At 38.0% G+C, this 19994-nt stretch overlaps 1 protein-coding gene across 1 annotated transcript in view; it reads right to left on the bottom strand.

Moving 5' to 3' along the window:
• Positions 1-19994, bottom strand: part of LOC128484538 (transient receptor potential cation channel subfamily V member 6-like) — a 29751-nt gene that overhangs the window by 7996 nt on the left and 1761 nt on the right. The window contains exons 2-9 of the mRNA XM_053460956.1: positions 13775-13816; positions 12975-13069; positions 9143-9265; positions 8290-8430; positions 5978-6076; positions 4297-4469; positions 702-848; positions 56-262 (exon numbers count right to left, since the gene is read on the bottom strand). Of these exons, the coding sequence (XP_053316931.1) occupies positions 56-262; positions 702-848; positions 4297-4469; positions 5978-6076; positions 8290-8430; positions 9143-9265; positions 12975-13069; positions 13775-13800 (1011 nt within the window). The 5' untranslated portion in view covers positions 13801-13816. The remainder of the gene's footprint in view (positions 1-55; positions 263-701; positions 849-4296; positions 4470-5977; positions 6077-8289; positions 8431-9142; positions 9266-12974; positions 13070-13774; positions 13817-19994) is intronic.

Here is a 19994-nt window from a genome sequence, read left to right as displayed (position 1 = left end):
TATGATATATGTAAATATAAATAAAACGATTAGATATAATGCTCATCTGACTTACTGAGAGGGATTTTTGCGTCATGACTGTTATGTTATCCGTAGGGCCTTCGGTTATCGGTTTTAATGGGCGAAACAGACTGACCGTGGTGAAGATAGCCATGTATACGAGATAACTGACCATCCAAATCAGGAAGTTTTTGTAGCCAAACGTATTCCATTTCTGGTTTAGCAATTCTTTGATGGGGGACACATCAACCAGTTTCCGAACCTTACCAAAAATAAAATGATATAGATGCTTCTTATTGTATAAAGTATATTTCCAGTCTAGCATAATATATCAAAGCTGAAGTCTTTAGTGTATTGTCCCCCCAGGCTACGAAGAGGTTAATTGTGTAATTTCAGAGCAGCATTAAAGCACATGTTTAATTCAGTTGGATATTATTAAGATTGCTTTTAGCTAGGCATAATTGATGACAAACTATTTTTCTTAATTTCTGAAACTAAATATTTATGATGTACATTTAGAATTGCTCTGTGCCATCTGAGGGCTCCACAACTCATGAGTCAGTACATTTTTAGGACCGCTTAACAAAACTTGATAGAAAGTCAAACCTGAAAGAGTTGTTATAAAGATACTTTATTAAAAAAAATACAGCAAATTAATAATACATATAATGGCGAAAATGATATCTAGATGTAGCATTTACCTGGGGTTTTTGGCTCGATGCTATGATATCTAAAACTGATTTCTGAGTCATCCAAGTATCAATGTGAGTTAAATCGTAAATGTTGTAAGAAATAGTTCCTATAGTCCAGTATATCTTCTTTTGCTTGCTAACCAGGTATTTGAACATCTGTGGAAATAAAATATTAAAATGAGTAAATTCTGTTTTATTGCTGTTGTGCACTGTTCATTGTTAACCTTGGCCACGAGGAAAGCATAGAAGAATATGAAATGATGGAGAAATATCTCCAGTAGCTATCACATCTAAATTTAAAGTTTTTAGTGATCAATGGTGCAATGAAAGTATACAAGTTACTGTCTTAATGACTTTAGTTAATAGGATAGTGAGCCTTCATAAGATGACACTTTATCATATTTTTTGACTGTACGAAACCTTATCTGTGAATAGATTCAAGCATTTTGTTCATGCTCAAGAGTCATAGTCAATTCTCTATCAGTTGCAGATCCTCAGTTAAAATGAAGAACTAGCACAGAAGGGGCCACGGTCTTAAATTAGAGGTTTAAACGTAATATCAGAAAATATTACTTTACTGAGAGGGTTGTAGTAAAAGTGGCAGAGTTTAATACAGTGAAGGAGTTTAAGCAGGCATGGTATAGACATAAGGCTACCCTACATGGGTTAAATTGCTCTGCTGACACATTCTGTTATCAATGTTATCTATGTATTATCTCTTAAAATGCATATATACTGTATATATATATATATATATATATATATATATATATATATATATATATATATATATAAAAAACACTGCATCACCACACATTGGCAGGATTGTCCATAATACAGGCACAAGGAGAGATTCGTAACTAAAGAGCCACCTTTAATGTGCTAAAGAAGGGCTGGCAGCCTAAGAGACGTTGGCAGATCCATGACATTGCTACGAAGAGTCCAGTAACAATAAGGTATACTGACAACCGGAGGATTACGTGCAGCACTGATAATGTCATTTGCATGATCACTTGTCCATGTGGACTTGTATTTGTAGTAAAAACTGACCAAAATCCTAAGGGATCGTATCCGTGGACGCAGATCATCTATCATGACAGCTTATTGTGATTCAAAATCTGACAAACCTGTGGCTAAACAATTCCTCCACGTGGGACATAGATTGTCACAATTACAGTTTTTTAGCCTTTGATCATATTCCAGCGTTACCACGAGGAGGTGACAGGTTGAGACTTTTGCTTCCATGGGAATGCGCTTTGGATTCGTACCTTAAACACTTTTTCCCGCTGGGTCTAAATGAACAGCTGTCCTTTTTATCATTTTTACGTCCCCGTCAGTAATGTTTATATATAATACGTTTCGGTATTTGTAGATCTTTATCAGCGCATCCGTTTGAGGGATACCATTTTTTTCACTTATTGATTTAGGGTTTATTTTGGTTAGGTGTTAATTAAATACATAAAGTATGCATGGCTCACACTGTTTATACCCTTAGAGTGTTTTCTGGGAGCCAATCGTATGCATTTTGTTCGTTAGTAGAGACGCTTTATATAGTTGTACATAGTAACGGTTACACATTGAATAATAGATGGAGCGTTTTGCAGCTGAAGGCGACATCGTTGTGAGAATTGAGGTAAATGATGTTTGCTGCAGCCATGATATGGAAGCAGTGCAACTGATGAGTTAAAGCAGTGAGTGATATGTAATATTTAAGGTAGGCATTTAAAGGGTTAAGGCAATGTTTCAGCATCTAACCCGGTCTGGTGGTTGGTATTTTGTTTACCCGTTAATGCTGTGGGATATAAGGAAGTGACGTAATGAATAGTTTTATCTTGACAAAGGTCCGTTGCGTGGGCCGAAGCGCTGATTGTTCTGGGAATACGCTATTAATCTTTAATCTATTTGTGAAGACCTGTGAGTGCGTGATTTCTTCGGATAGATATTTATTGACTACACTGCACCCAGGTGGTTGGACGTGTTTATATCGGAGTGCAGAGATTCTGGATATCTCTCTCTTATATCTAAGCCACCAAGCCTCTAATTTTAAACTTTGACCTTTTGTTCTAACATTTCTCCTCTTTTGAAATAAACGTTCCTCCTGTACTTTGTTAAATCCCTTGAAATAATTAAATGTTTCTATTACATCTCCATTCTCTCTTCTTTCCTCCAAGTTATACATATTGCATACCTGGTCATTTTCATCCTGCAAATCAATTACCATTTTTGTTGCCCTCCTCTCCATAATACTCTAGGTGAGGTGTGACTAAAGATCTGTAAAGTGATATAACCTACTACTTCCTGCTTCTAATGCCTCTCGGTATACGACCCAACAGCCTGCTTGCCTTTTTCAATGCTTTATTGCATTGTCTGCTTACCTTTAAGCCATCAGAAATAATTACTCCTAAGCCTGTCTCTTCCGTTGTCGCTGACAGAACAATATACCCAATGCTATTTTCTTTTTTTACATCTCAAGTGCATTACATTCCAAGTCCCAATTTTTACATCCCAAGGGCATTATTTTACACTATTTTACATCTACATTAAGTGTAGACAAATACACAAGAAAATACGAGGCAGATTAGGTACTTGCCATGATTAGCATTACAGGACATGATTAAATGTTAGTTATTACCTGCCAAGAAAGAACATGAGCTATGTACCTTCCTATTGTGCCCCTTCCTAGTTATGCTATTGTCTTTAGGTTTTTAGTCACCAAGGCAGGAGTTGGAAGTGAAGTTGTGGTTTCAATCTCTTGAATTCACCTTGAAGTTAAGAGTCATACCTGGCATGTTGTTGGTAATTGGAGCTGAGCTGACCCTCCACAATGCATAATTCAGTGTGTAAAGGGATTTCCAAGAATCCTTACTCGTTTAAATATGCATTATTCTTGGAGCAGAACCTCACTGGGATTGACCCTTCATAATGAAGTCAGTGAGGTGAAACTGCGTGCTTCCTACTTAGTGAATAAACCCCCTTTATCTGTCTTTACATCATTTTGGGAAGGGAAACTGCTGGCAGTAGTTGCAGCTATTGTTGCCAGGAGTTTATTCTGCCAATGTCCTCATAAGGAGTGACTTTGGTAGAAGTCTTGATACAGGAGCTATAAATTCAAAACTTTTGCTTTCTTTTGTTAAAAAAGTTATCCTTAAGCCAAACTTTTCTTTAGGTTAGTGGTATAAGATCACTTCAGCAGTCGGTACAAACTATCGTTACTGTTACTTTGTAAGCAGTTTCAATTACCATCATAAAAAAAAACATCACCACAAAAACATTTCGACACTAAAAGAAACATCTCTGGAAATATATTGATGTCAATGCTAGACGAAAATATCTAATATTTTTCCTACTGAGTCACAAAAATGAACAAAATAAGGGTGATTATTTTTTATGCAAAAACAAATATTTTCAAATGTTTTTTTTTGTCAAAATAATTTCATTTTTCAAATGTATTTCCCACACCTTTTATTGGAATATGTGGCAGTAAGCTGCATTATTTATGCTTTCACAAGAAAGTAGAATTTCGGAAAGTTAAAGTAAGAAGTCAGCCAATACTTAGAAGAGTTAGAGAGCATATAATGAATAATTAAAGAGCCTAGTCACTAACTTCAATGTTCCCTTCATTGGCTGCCAGCTTTAATGGAGTGAAGCCATCATCATTCTCCACTTCTTCTATACAACGAGAATCCTTGAGTGGCACAAGGGCTAAAATCAAGTCATACATGTGACAGGCCATTTCTTTATTTTCCTGCAGGACCAATGTGTGAAACACAGTGTTACCTAAAATAAATTAGGATATATTTAGCAGTGCAAATGTTTCACTGAGTTATGATGTCACTTATGAAACCGTTTATAAACATTTTGTTTGGCATCTCCAGTTCCCACATTTTAGCAATCTTCCCAAAAAATACATTATCGCTTAATAAACTTTAAGTAGCATAAAATAGAAAATGTGCTTATGTGTTACATTATGAGACATTTGATAATGATATTGGAGAGTTGTGGTTTTAACTCCTTGACTTTACTATGCATTACGAAGATCCATGAAGATCCAGCCCCAGTAAGTTTGTCCTGCAGGGAGAGATTGACAGGCCTTTTAAGTCGTGTAGTTAAATCATCATCCATTGAATTAAGCCTTTTGCAGGGTCAACTCAGCCCTTCTTTTTTCCAGTGTTGGCCCTTCATAATGAATACTGAAACTAGGTAGTAGAGACCACAACTCTCCCACCTTCTTTATTGAATAAATCTCACTGATATGACTAAAGTGAATGACAAAATAATGAAAATTACTTAATAGGAGTAGCCTGGAGAGTATAATATTGTGTTGTATACGAGCAGTGGCTCCATTCAATAGGCTACTAAAAGATATTGTGATTGAGTCAACACCAAACTCAATCATAGCTTTAACATTCTTTAACGGTTTGATGGGATCCCAAATTGTAAATGAATGCATAACACACGTCAGTAACTAGTTGTCATGATAACTGAGTATTGTGTATATATAACTTAATATATCACATATCACTTCTCTACCTTTTCGTACCTGTGTGAGAGGAGAGAGCTTTGTGCTTTGGCCATAAATTATGTTTCAAGAAACCTGATGTATGTTATGGAGTTCCCTGGTTTGGTCTGCCAGGGCACACGTCACCTGTTGTGGTTTGTGCAGGGCACATTTCTCCCATTGATTGGGTTGGTAAGTGCACCATAGTACTCATGTTTAAAATGCCCTAGCCTATGGCTGGTGGTTGTGGGGATTTTTTTAAAACACCAGCTATAGCCTCGGGTTGTAACAGCAATCTTTTGTTCACACGTCACATTGCACATGTTTTGTGTACATGTGTTTTTGAGTTTTTGTCTCTTGGTTCATTGAAAATGCCACAGTGGAATCAAGTCCCTGAAGACACAAATTTTTTGTGGGTGGGGTGGTTGGGCTGTGCCTTTCGGTCACCACCCTTCTTTGAAGACTTCAGTGGGTCCTTTGTTTGCAGGGGGCACTAGACAATCTGGCCCTCCTTAGGATTTGGCGTGGGAAAAATAAAGGAGCCACATATCCCCCCATTGGTAGTGCGGCCCCAGAGGAGGAAGACTGGATACCTTGTTTCCCCTGGGCATTAGCACTTTTGGCGCACCTATTCACTGTTATTGACATAACGAATGAGAAGCACAAGTACCTCTGGCTTCACAAAAGAAAAGAAACAAAAAACCTACATATTATATGCCGCAATACATTCGGAGCATAAATTAAGTAGGTACTGTAGTTCATAAAACAATTGCCATTGAATTTTTACCAAAGGAGTCCTGGGCATTAAGAGGCGCCTTGTGCTCAATAAGAAGTTTTATAATTTCTTCATTTCCTGTGCAGGCTGCAAATGATAGCGGGAATTCTCCTAGTGGGGTCAACATGAAATGAAATATTAGACACACTGTTGAAAAGGAATAAAAACACTGCAATTGTTTTTGTTCATGCATGCCATGTATAAAGTGGATGTATGGTTTGATGTCTGTTAACAAAAATAAAGCAAGATAAAAACATTTCACCCCCACACTGTGCATTTTTATCTTATTTAATCCAAAAATTATAAACATCACTAGAATAGCATGGTGGAGAATTATAATGCAATTCAGGATTTCCAAACCCTAATTCATACAGTTCATTAAAGCTCGGTGACTTCTTAATTGCTATTCAGAACATTTCCTGCTTTGCCATTGCTATGACACTGGTGATTCTGTATGAAGATAATCACTTTATACATATATAAAGAAACTAGCTGTGTCTCAGTCAGCCAACTTTTGTTACAAAATCTGTCAATTGCCTATTCCGATCCAATGCACCAGATGTTGTTTGGCAACCTATATATGCACGGGCTTAGATAATATTGCAGAGAAGGCCAAAGGGTAGTTTCAGAACGATTTTTAGCTGAAGCTTCCACCCTTGAGGTGAAAGAGTGGCTGGATGATTAGATCTACTGTCCCACTACAACCGGAGAGACAGAATGTGCTCAGTTTTTCCAAGATAGCACATTGTACAAAACTGTAAAATTGAGCTTCCTATTTTCAATAACAACTGGGGATTTGGAATATTGTAAAAATTGCTTTAGAGATCAATAAATAATGCAAAATATCTTAAAATACATTTATTGAAAGATAAAATAAATAAATTCATATAAGGTTGCCAGGTGTCTGGTTTTGCACAACAGACTGCACATTGTTTAGACTGTCTCGCTAAAAAACTAATGTAACAATTTTTCAGTATTACTTAGTATATATAACTTTTCGGGCAGGCCTAGGCCTTTCGCAAGATGCAGGTAGTGGCGCAGTCGCTAATGATGGGTCATGTAATAGCTTTCATCATGTGTACACATCCTTCTGCCAGCCCCGGTAGTGAGTAAGCACAACAACACTGAGTGAGAGTTATATAGGCTGAGCCTGCCTTAAAGCACACAAAGTACAATCGTCAGTGAGAGTCCAGGAGACAACAGAGTGGCTGGTTTCTTATTTTAATATTGGGACCGTGAGGCAACAAGGGTGGGGGTAACAAGGGAAGGATGCAACGGCTTTATGTAATGGTATAATTGTGAGACAAAGGAAGGGGGGATAAAGCTACTAAAATACGACCTTATACATTGTCTATGGGCTTGTCGTGTAATTAAAACTTTCCTGACCCAGGTACGCCACGCAAGCACTTAAACTAAAATAAGGCTTTGGGCCTTATTTGGCTTTTCCCCACCAGAGGAGGTCTGCTATGTCACACCTGCTGCTGCAAAAAACGATCATCTCTCAATGGATTCACACAACCCTCCCAACGCTCACCAAGACTTTGCCGAGATTACACCATATTTTTCAAATGGAATGAGCTGAAGCCACAATTCACAGAAACATCAAAGCCAAACACGTTTTTACACAATAGAAGCCATACATAAAGACACTAGATATATCTTTACAACAGATGCTTCTCAATACCTTTCGACACACAGGATGGTTCTCCTTGATGATCCCCTACCCAGACTTCAAGGAGATGGAATATGATACATTGTGTGAATGGTCTCTCCACCATGGCGTATATCTGTACTCTTAACTTTCTGCAGTTAATTCCCCTTACAAAATCACATAACCTACCCCCAAGGCAACTGAGGAGGTGGTCTCCTGCATGTCCCAAACAGTTACAACTCCCCTGACTGTCCCTGGCGCTTGAGATGTTAGACTCCTTTTTTTCACAGGAATTTTATACAACAAGTAACGCCTTTAGGGATTGGCTGATGGAGGTGTCCTTGCGTGCGTGTTAATTTAAACTGACTTGTAATGCTTATCTTTTTTTGTCACTTAAACATTGCTGTGTCTCTTTCCTAATAAAAAGTGTTTTTAAAAAAGAGTTGCAGAGTTTATAGTGACTTAGCCTTCCTGCTTGACCCCTTATCCAACCTACGTATTCAGGATCAGAACACTTTAAGTATGATTTTGGAAATATTTAGGAAATCTTTTTTGGGCTTGGAACATATTTGGTCTCAAAGAAAAAACCCTTGAAGTAGATCAAAACTTGTATAAGGATATATATAATTACATTAAAATGATGTAGCCATTGTAGAGGAAGACAATCTCTTACCAAAGTTACACAGACACTCTAGTCCAGGTATACAACACGTGCAAGAGGTTTTAGAATGCATAACATCTGCTCCATGTTTCAGTATCAGCTTAACCATTTCCACATCTTGTTTTAAAATAGCTATATGAAGAGCAGTTTCCCCTGAAAGATATTAAGAATGCATATTGAAAGAATTTGGTAATTGTGGTTTATTTACGTAACTGGGAACTTCCTAGGTTAGGCTAACCAGATCTCTGCTACGTCTGGGGATATGGATTCATTCAGGCGGCAGGGCTAGCTGTATATAGGGCTACTCTCAGTTAGATTTGCGTGTGCAAGTAGACGGGACGGGAAGTAGCTCAACTTTGACCCGGAAAGTTCCCAGGAAGAGGTAACCTCTTCTATCTGTAATCTTGGTGACCTGTGCAAACCTAAAAACACACACCCTGGCCCATTCCACGCCATGCTCTTCCCATTGCCACTAGGACCCAATCCCCAGAAAGGGGACCCAAGGCCATCAAGGGGAAAAGGTAGTAGGCTGCAAGGGCCCTTCAGGGAGGCAGCGACAGATTAGTGAGGCTGGGCCGCACTGTTGTCAGTTTCCATCCATGAGCACTGTTTGTAACCCCCTGATGGCAGCCCTTTTAACTACAATAATGAATGAACCTTCTTGATGAATTGGAATCATGATTTATTAGAGCTGATATTATATTCTCCAATCTCCATCAATCTATAACATCTTTTAAACGATGCACTTATGTTTCCAGTAAACTACACATTTTTAGGGAATCTAGCCCTGGCTACAAACAGTAACGTTTACACTGTACACAATATATTATGCTTCATGCAACTCAATTGCAATTACTGTTCATACCTCTGTACATATCAGACGTCATTGGCTCGTTGACTAAAGATGGTACATGTTCTAGTATGACTTCCATCACCTCCTTCTTTCCATTTAATACGGCAGTGTGTAGGATTGTTTCCCCCATGCTACCTAAATGATAAAACCATATTCACAAAAAATAACCTTATAGGAGCATAAACCGATTTTAAAATGACACTTAAAAAAATTTGCTTACCCAGCGTTTATCCCCATTCACGGAGCTGTCAATGTGTTTTCATAATCAAATGAGTGAATTAAATTACCTATAGCATATGCTTTCCACTTTTCAATCAATTAATTGTTTGGAGGTATTTGTTTTGAAAATAAAGGATTATTTTGTCATATGGAAGCTGGTATTTTTGGCAAAAGGTGACAGTATAGCAATATACTAGCTTTTTGTCATTATGTTTTATTGCTTACCCCGCAAGACCTCTAGAAAATAAATTAATTAAATAAAATAAAAAGCTCTGTATGGTTTTCCCTATTTTAAAAGAGATCCCTGGGCTCAGAAAACCCCACTTATGGATTCCCTATTTATGATGCACTGCACTCCACTAGAGATCAGTAAAAGTAAAAAAGAAATATCAAAAATGTATTTGAAAAAAAGAAATCATTATTTAAAAAGTTTTAAAAGAGTAAAAAAGAAAATAAAAACCCTGAAAAAAAACTGCCTTCACTGCAATTTGTTTTTTTTTAATTTTTAATATGCATATAAGCTTGGTCCTATAGCTTTACAATATCTCAAACCTATGCATGTTGGGCATCACTGTAGTTGGTTTTATGCAGCTGAACATATCCTGGAGAATAAATCCAAAGCAGCAATGCAAAGTGTGTCTGCAAAACAGATTTTTTTTACCGCTTCGAATGAGATTGGTGGGGAAATGGATTCAATGAAATATGTCAAAATGGCCATAGTGAAACACCCTGGGTTGTGTACCTTTATGAAACACATAGTTTTATGTAGTGGTTTTTAGATTTGTCAGCACCATTAAAGGTAGAGACTCCAATAACAAATTTGAAAATATTCCGATTTACGATTTGGCAAAAATGTGCGCACCTTTTAATAATTGCACCGTAAATTTCAAAATAAATGAAGATCCTAAACAAATGAGGTGTCTCCAAATTCAGGACATGTATATGAATATATACCTCTTAAATATATGTATTAAGCGCTGCATAAATTGTTGGCGCTATATAAATATAATATAATAATAATTTTGGCTTTTTATTTCTCATTTACTCCAAGACCTACTTGTCCTGAAAATCACAATATATAATTTGTATGAGTGCACTAAATGAGAAAGGGGAAAATTATGAACAAGACCATAGCAGAATGTTAACAATGCCGTCGTCCGCAAGCATAAAAATGCCTTCCTCTTGAAGAGGCTATAAATTTCCCATTGGTGAAACGCGACCTCTGCTAGAAGTAAATGCTTGTATCTTGCTGCTCTAGACAATTTCTGAACTGCAATCAATCCTTTCACATTATCAGAAACTGTGTCTCCAAGTCACATACGAGGCTAAGTAAGAAATATGTTCAGGCATCGGATCTGCTTGTATTAAGTGTTTTCATAAAACACAGGCATGCGTGTTGTTCTCACAGCTCAGAGACTCCAAATCAATTCATTTTAAAAATGAATTCAATAGACCTGGCTTTTAATTTCAGGACTTCGTGACATTGTCATTTATTTAAAAGGTACAAATAACAAAAACAAATTATTCATAGATCAGCCTTAACGGTCACCTTTCTGTGATGATTCAGTCTTGTCATAGCTTGGCTGTCTATAATCTAATCTAAATTGATTTAACTTCTGTAACCTTACAGAGTACAACACTACATTATTCTGACACCAGCAGAAAGACTGCACACCTTTTTATACTCAACAAATAGCTTTTACCCACTAGACAAAGTAATGGCAACTGCACTGCATCGTTATGTACAATAAATATATGTAAATAATGTCTGAGATTGAATTTAGCTTTGTTAATTAGACCTAAAGATAGTGGGGGGCGTAGTGTTCCCAGCCTAGCATAAATACTCCCACCCATGCGTCAGGGCCTCAGTAAGGGTCTGGATGGCTAGGTGAGGAGGGGATGCAATGTCCTCCTTTCCCTCTCTGATGCTTCCACTAGCGGGCAACCTGGAGGGGACAGGGATCCAGGCTTTAGGGTTCCTCGGGGTCCTGGAGCCTATCAGGGTTGCTCAGTTGATAACAAGGGCTAAGATAAGACCCTTGAGGTATATGGTCCCTTTGGGTGATCTCTCTGGGCTTGAGCAGTTCAGGTGCATTCAATATATCCATTATGTCTCTTCTCTTCCTGGGAAACACAAGCTTTGGCGTGAGCTCACAGACTCTGAGGGTTAGTGTTCCTAGAAGTCCTTTCCCAGGAGGGGTATTTCCTTGATATATATACAAGTCTCTTGAGGTGCATCTACACCTCAACTCCCTCATTAATTTGCAAGTGGAAGTATATTCTGGGAATGATTTTCGGATCAGCAATGGACAATGATGTGCACACTGGTGCATGCTTGTTCGATTTCCTCCTCAATCCAGTAAAATGCCTACAAAGTATTTACCCTATATCACAAATCAGGTTAACAAATACTGAAAAATCCCTGCTTCAATAGTTGTGTTTAGTCCAAACTGATGCCCAAACAGACCTACCAGACTTAACCTATAAATTCATGAATATCAGGAACCTATATTCTATAACATGAGAAATTAGAAATGTGAAAAACATTTTCAAAATGACATCTTCAGTTGCGTGTGAAGGTAGCATACAGGAATAAATAATCAGGCAGTATAATCATTGGTATCAATCAGTGTTCTAAGTATAGAACATCATGTTTTCCAAATATAAATTATGTTTATAGTATAAACCATAACTTACATGGCTTGCATAGTTTATGAAGTATTTCTAAAAAAGACTGTTTAAAAAACTGATGTGACTGTACCTGCAAGAAAGGATTACTCGCTCATAGTTATAATAAAAGTTCTGATGTAACACTATACCCCAATTAAATATACCCCAACAGTGTCAGAATAAAGATGAAAAGCAGCCCCCTCGCAGCATGTAGCAGCCTGTTTCCAGTCGGCGACCACACACTGCAGGACTCGATCTGCTGCTGCAGTGACAGTAAGGGCAAATGTGCGACTCTATCAGCCAGCGGCTCACAGGGCCAGATGGACAGTCTGTATCTGCCCCCAACATTTTAGATGCCTTAAGCAGGACACCTGCATTGGTTTGCATGATTAGAGCCAGCGTAAATCCACCTACTTTTCCAGTCCTGCCTCAACATGATGTATTGAAGTAGAAAGGCCAGATTATGATGCTTTAATACCGGTACATTGTGAGTTGGTCACACGGGAGCTGTGATTGAGGTCTGCTCTGCAAAAAGCACACAGCTCGATTGATTTCATAGTTCAGTGGATCCTGACCTACTCATAATAAGGGGCACAGTGCCTGAAAAAGTAGACTTCTGCTTTAAGATTACATTTTTTCTTCCATTTGATGCTTTCTGATTATTGAACAGACATATACAGTAGATGTCTCTACAAACACGCAAAACAATATTTACATCAACCTGGAGCAAAGTTTAGATTGTAAGCTTGTTTGGGTGAGGTTTTTCTCATCCAAGGATATAGACATGGGATACACTACTTGTTATGTCCTGTTTATCCACTATACAGAGCTGTGCAATATGATGGTGCTGTAGAAATCAATAAATAATAATAATAATAATACATCTCCTATTTAAGTCTTGTAGTTATACAGAACAAATAGATGAGTGCACACATCATCATCATCATCATATCACCTCTAACAAAAGGATCCAGGTCTTTTCTTTGAAGCAGTGTCTTCAGGGTTATGGAATCATTCAACTGAACAGCTTGAAACAAGAGAGTATTCTCCCTAGAACAATACCATAACCATAATAATATAAGTAATCAAAAATAAATAGTACAAATAAAAATGACTGTGAGTTACATAGTCCACATTTCTGAGTCCAGTTTTGGCTTAAGTGCTGGCTAATGGACATGCTATAGTCATCTACCACTCCATTAAGTGTGGCCAATGTATTCATCACAGACACATAAAGGGTTTGTACTGATAAGATAGATTTCACTTAGAGAGCTATATGGAGGTAAGGCACAGGCAGCTACAGACACACTATTTGCTGTGAAATCTGATTCTTGCGATCGACTGCCAGTCTAGTATTCATGGGATGTTAGTTGCTGGATGCCATAGGATGCCTCTCCCTGGTTATGTGCCATCAGGACGTGGGTAGAGCCTGTACATCCGTGCTATGTGCTAATATACAGGGAGACCATTTCAATAATTATATTTACACAGAAAACAGGAATAATAGTTTGTTTATCCCACTTTCCCACTGCTTCTTCTTCACTGGAAGAGAATTATATTTCCACGTGACTTTATTTTTTTAAGGTGACCAGTAGGAAGGAGTAGCACTCAGCTTCACACAAAAAATGGCATTCCATGTGATCCTAATTTAAATCACTTTTTTGTTTTTACAACAAAGTAACAGTCACCTAACATATTTTTGCTAAAACCACTTAATCATGATCCTCTTAAAAAATTATTAATATCAATACGTACCCATTACATCTCTGGGGCCCATCCATAGTGTACTAAGAGCTTCTGTAAATGGGACAAAGGCAATACCATAACAAGTCAATAAAAGTTACAAACAGTATACATTTTTATTTTCATGTATCAGTCCCTTAAAGTATATAAGAGGGAAGGTATATAACCAGGCAATGTGTCCAGGAGAACACCAGTGGATCTCAGCCCAACATGGATAATGTTATGGTGTATTCACTAGAGTAAAAGTTTGCAGGAAATGTGTAGTTGCAACTCCTTGACTTCACTATATATTGTAAAGGTCCAATCCCAGTGTATAAATTCTTGCAAAAAAAAATAAAATAAAAAAACAGTGAAAAATAAAATATTAAAAAAAGTAAATAAAAATAATATAAATACAATAAAATTCTAAACAATTTTGGCCCCACGAGTGTCACAGTGATATCATAAAAGCTACCAACTGTTTCCATGAGAGGTTCTATAAAGACTCCATTGGGATCTCCAGTGAAAAAAAAAAAAGGTATAAGAGGTAAAAAAAAAAAAGGTATAAGAGGTAAAAAAAAAAAAAAAAGCAAAAAATGAAAAAGGTCTAGAAACACCTCATTATACTCCCACCAGAAATATTAAATAAAAAGCCCTGCTTTAAAAGGAATTAAAAATAAAAAAGCATTTTCCTTCTAAAACATAAACAAAAACACATGTATGTTTGGTATTACTAAAGGGATGTGGCTGAACATGAATTGAATTTTTTTAGCAGCGGCACCCATCCTATGGACAAAATCCTACATAAGAACAAATTAGTTTTTTATTATATTTAATGCACTTTTACATATAAAATGAAAGCAAAAATCTAATCTATCCTTGAAAAAAATATATATAATGTGTGTGGGTACTAGACTTGTTCATGAGGCCCATGTTCATTGTTTTTGGCTCATTTGTTTTCGGACAACTAATTTCAGGAGGGGGAGCGATTCAGTATGTGACAGAGGAAAAAAAGACAGGAGAGATGTGAGGGAGAGAGTGCTTGTAGTGTACACAGTGCCTGCAATAGAAGCTGCCCTAAATTATAATATATTCCTTGCTTCTCTGTAGAGGAAAATTAATGTACAGCTTTCCTTACAGACACTGAAATGGATAATTGTCATTTGCATATTTATTATGCTCTATTATAAAAGTTACCTAAAATGTATTAGTTCGATAAGATTTGCTCCCTGCCCATAAAGTGTATGTTTAACTCCAATACTCAATATTATGGAACAGTGTGCATTCGGCCCATCAAGTCTGCGTGTTTTATCTGCTGTAAAGTTTGAGGTTGAGACTGTTAAAGATATTAAACGTTTAGTTTTAGACTATAGCTTTTTTTTCTTTTGCTGTATGTTTTTTCTTTTCCTTTTAGCACCTCTTAAACTTATTGGACTCCTGAATGCTTAGCAGGTAATGACTTTGAACCTTAATTACATTTTCTGGAAACATTGCCAAAATGCTAATCATAGCTTGTTTAAGCCTGTCTGACCCCAGCAAAAGTATCATTTTTTAATTGACTGGTAATCCCCCCAGAAAATCTGTGCAAACAAATAAATCTTAAGGACATTTCAGAGGTTTTGCTATTCATTTTCATTTGTTTGTTGGGGATCCTCCTGGTTATCAGAGATTCGTACGAACCCACAAAATAGGAAAAAGATGTTGCTGTGTCTGGGGTCATATAGGCTTAAACAAGCTAAGATTAGAAATGTTGGCGGCATTCTCAGAAGATGTGGTGCAGGCTCAAAGTGGGTACATGGGTTAAGCATTCAGGGTCCAATAAATCTAACAGGTGCTGCTTATTAAGTATTAGCAACTCCACAGAACAATCACGAACAGAATGCAAGAGGTTACCTACAGCAAAAGAAAAAAGGCTATATTTAACCATTGGAATGCCAGAACTATACTAAAAACTCAAACTTTTAAAAATATCTTTAAAAATCTCAACCAAAAACACCAAGTTATCTTAGAGAGGAAAATTTTTTAGGGGTTCTGTGGACCTCATGATACTTCTACTGGGAGGCTGTTCCACATATCCAACACATTTTCAGTAAAGTAAATCTTCCTTAGATTAAGTAAGCCTTTATAACATTAAATAAAGGTACAAATCTTAGGGTTCCTGTGGACCTCAAACTTCTTCCGCTGGGAGGCTGTTTAACATATCCACCACCCCCTCAGTAAGGAAAACCCTCCTTACATTAAGTAAGACTTTATTACATTAAATAAAAGTACACATCCCAGGGGTCCTGTGGGGTCAAAAGAGATAAGAAAACTGCTGTAAAATATAAGTGAACAGGTGGGGCAGGGAGCACAGACAAGACTGGGGGAGAGATACAATGAATTTAATTTCAGAATTAAAAAAACTCCCCAGAATTTGAGATGAATGAGCCAAAAACAGAACAACAAATGTATCCAAAATGATCTTTGGCTTTGTCTACTTTCAATCGCCTTACCAATTTTCTTAAATTTTCTTCATAATAGGAAACAATAATTATCAATACTTTAATATTGACATTCTAACATGACTATGTGAGGTACATTTATTACATTTACTGTTTAAAATGTACATGAGCATTTGGCACTAAGCAGCCACAAAATGTTCTAGAGAATATCACTAAGCTAGCATAGAATCGTATTTAACCATTAATCGTGTTTACTGTTATTACTTTAAAAAAAGACCATTTACAGAGTTCATCAGCAAGTAGAACTGAAACTTTGTTCACGTCAATAACAAACATTCAGATATGACAATCTTAATGTAAACGGTAGTCCAGACACTAGCACCTTGCAGTCCGCTTTAACTGGTTGTATCCTGCTCTATCATTACAAAATGGAAAATACGTCACACAGATGTCTGCACTGATAAAAACATATGCACTAACTGGTAGTAATGAGTATGGGGGAGCTTTAAGGCACAGAGAACTGGATATTACCTGCAAATGTGTAATCTGTCTTCCTTCCCTATTATGTAGTACATTTCTAAATCTGTGTTTGTGTTTCTGTAATGATATCGAGATCTATCAATCAAGTGGAGCTTCAGTCAACAAGATTTGGCTAAGCAGGACAGAAGGTATAGTCAGGTTTGCAGGAAGGAATGGAAGTTACTGTGGCAGAAAGACACCAGCTGCCTATTACTTGGCCCAAACTCCGATGCACATATCTCCCCTCCCTTGCAACTCCAAGTGTCGTCCCCGGCCTCAGCTTATTGCTGAATTTGGCAAGCGAGACTGTCATGTTCACCTAAGTCTATCTGAACTCCACTGCAGTACTGGGTTCCCTCTAGCTGTGCTGAATCCAAATTTGGGGCCAGAGTCTGTAAACGTAAATTGCTAATGATTTAATCAATCCCAGCAGCTTTTTATAAACTTCATCTTTGAGTGGTTCACATCCTTACTGTGAAGGACCAATGATATACATATCTCTACTCCTGTAGGCATCTTGCTAGGTTGAAGTAGAATTCATGGATTAATTAAAAATGAGCCAAAGGGGGCATTTGCCCATGGACTCCTGGTGACAGTGATTGTTGTGGGGAACCAAATGAGAGGCCCACTTGGTGCATGAGATCACACCACTCTAGCAGGGGTATTTGCAGAGACAGGAGTCTAACTAGAAACCATGGGGTCCTGGTGCGAAAAATTGCCCCAGGCCCCCCAACTTCAACAGCTGGTCTGTGCCATCATTGCCCCCACACAACTTGTCTGTGCCTTCTTTGCCCCTTGCCCCCCCATCCAATATACAACATATGGAAAAACGCTTACACAAATTACACACAATCCATCTCACCCCACTTACACAATGACACATCTATGCTCACACAAACACCCATCCATACTCACACAAATAAGTACACATCCATGCTCACACACTCACACAAGTACATACAAACACATATACATACATCCCACCTCCCGCCCCTGCTTACCTCTCACTGCTCCTGAAGCTTTCCCTCTGGCTACTTGCGCACATTGTTCGAGCAGCCTTGTTTTTACCGCTGGGTCACGTGACCTTGATACATTCCTGTATCCCCCGTGCCGGTTCAAAAAAGTTTAGATAGTTTTGAACTATTTTGAACTAGGTACAAAGAGACAGGAAGAAGGGGTTGCACCGGGTACCCTAGAGGCACGGGGCCGGTTGCAGCAGCGACCCCTGTAGTTATGCCAGTGTGTGGAGACACAGACTCTTTTTCTGGATTCTGTTGACAGTTGAATGTCATACTTCCTGTTGTGCCATACTTCCTCTCTCCTCTACAGTCTATCCTAAATGCCGCTGCTAAGCTCCTCTTCTGCTTCCCCCCTCTGTGAAACCCTCCACTGGCTCCCAATTACCTTTAGAATTAAATTTAAAATCCTGGTACTGACATATAAGGCCATCCATAATACTGCTCCTCCGTACATTTCTGACCTCATTAGCAAATACTCTCCTACTCAATCCCTATGTTCTTCCCATGGGCTAAGGCTCTCCTCCTCACTCATCACCTCTTCCTTTTCCCGTCTACAAGATTTCACTCGAGCTGCCCCATATCTCTGGAATCTACTCCCAAGGAACCTTCAGCTTTCACCCTCCCTCCCGACATTCAAGAAACATCTAAAAACCCACTTCTTTAGAGAAGCCGCACCATAACTTCCCTGTCACTCATACAACCACCACACTACCTCTTACCCTTTCTCTATGCCTTATGTTTATCACCCCATTTTCCCTCTAGATAGTAAGCTTGCGAGCAGGGCTCTCTCCACCAAATGTATCGGTTTGTCTTAGTCTGTCAATTCTTGTCTTGTCATACCCCTTGAATTTATGTATTGTATTAAGCGCTGCATAAACTGTTGGCGCTATATAAATAAAAGATAATAATAATAATAATTGTGTGACAGGATGATTACTCATTTTGTAGTCTCATGTTGCAGTCAGAAAGGCACAGAGTTACTGTGCCAAGCTCACCCAGTCAGCAGCCCGCAGTCACAGGAGCAGAGATATCCTGTGCTGGTAGGGGGTTGAATCCATGTGTACGTATGTCTATTTGTATTTATCTGGTGACGTCTCTGTATTAATACATATATGGTTGTGCTTTTTAAGTTGCTGTATACCTGTGTGCATGCAGACTTATGTATTATACATCTGTGTGTCTATGTACAGTATACCAGTGAAGCAGCAAAAGAAAATAAGCAAGATCTCTGCCATGGCATAAGTTAATATTTCATTTCGTCTGATGAGTAATTGTTTATTTTTTGACATTTGGTTTGGCTGTTGCATGCAGCTTTATGGGAACAAAAAACATGATTTACATAAGGGCTGCCTTATTTATTGTTGGCCCCCTTCCTGTTACTTGTGTAAAGAATAAATGTTCCAGAACTGTAGATAGGAAATCTACTGAGCAGTAAAATGCTTGCTGTTTCATTGGCACCATGGTTTGTGTACGTATTTGATTAGTATGGGGGGGGCTTCTAACAGACCCAGGACTCCACCTGATCCAATTATAAATTGTCATTTTTTTTTCTTAAACAAATTTTCATTTTAAAAAGAAAATATTTTGACATGTTTTACATATCTAAGCTTCTAAAATAGTCTTCTCTCCATCATGCCAATTCAATTTCATAAACAGGTCACTCCTACACAAGTGTTTCATCATATAATGCACATCCCTATCGTGTTCACTATGACGCACGGTGGGACCACTATGCATTTTAGTCATAGCTTAGCTGTAACAATTCTCTCTGCTGAGATGGTAAATTTGATGTACAATTTGAAGAATATTTAGCAGACGCCGCATGAACTTGCGAGGACTTTACAATATACCCTTGAAGATGTATTTAATGGTCCTCACCTTAGAATGATTGCATGACAGCCAAGACCCACAAAGAATGTCACATACTGTGGTCGGCTTTGAAGCAGGGTCATATTGTAGGTTGTCTCTGAGTGAAAGTAATGGTTCCCTTTCTCTCATTAAATAGTACTGTGTACGCGCTTTCAATCACTCTGTATGCTCCTACAGCTACATGCTGTGCGGCAGTTAGCGAGGTAAAAAGAACATTAACGTTTATGAAGTGTTCAATATTACAAAGCCTTCCTTCATTTCAATCAGTTCACAGAGTTTGACTAGGAGCATACATTAACTAAACAAAAGTTGGTGCAAAGCAAGATATGACACTTAAACTGCCACCAGGCGAACATATACCGTATTTTTCGCTCTATAAGACGCACCTGCTGATAAGACGCACCT

Source organism: Spea bombifrons, chromosome 3 (assembly GCF_027358695.1).
Source record: "Spea bombifrons isolate aSpeBom1 chromosome 3, aSpeBom1.2.pri, whole genome shotgun sequence".
Lineage (NCBI taxonomy): Eukaryota > Metazoa > Chordata > Amphibia > Anura > Pelobatidae > Spea > Spea bombifrons.
The sequence above is the reverse complement of the archived record's forward strand: the minus strand, read 5'-3'. Positions and strand labels throughout refer to the sequence as shown.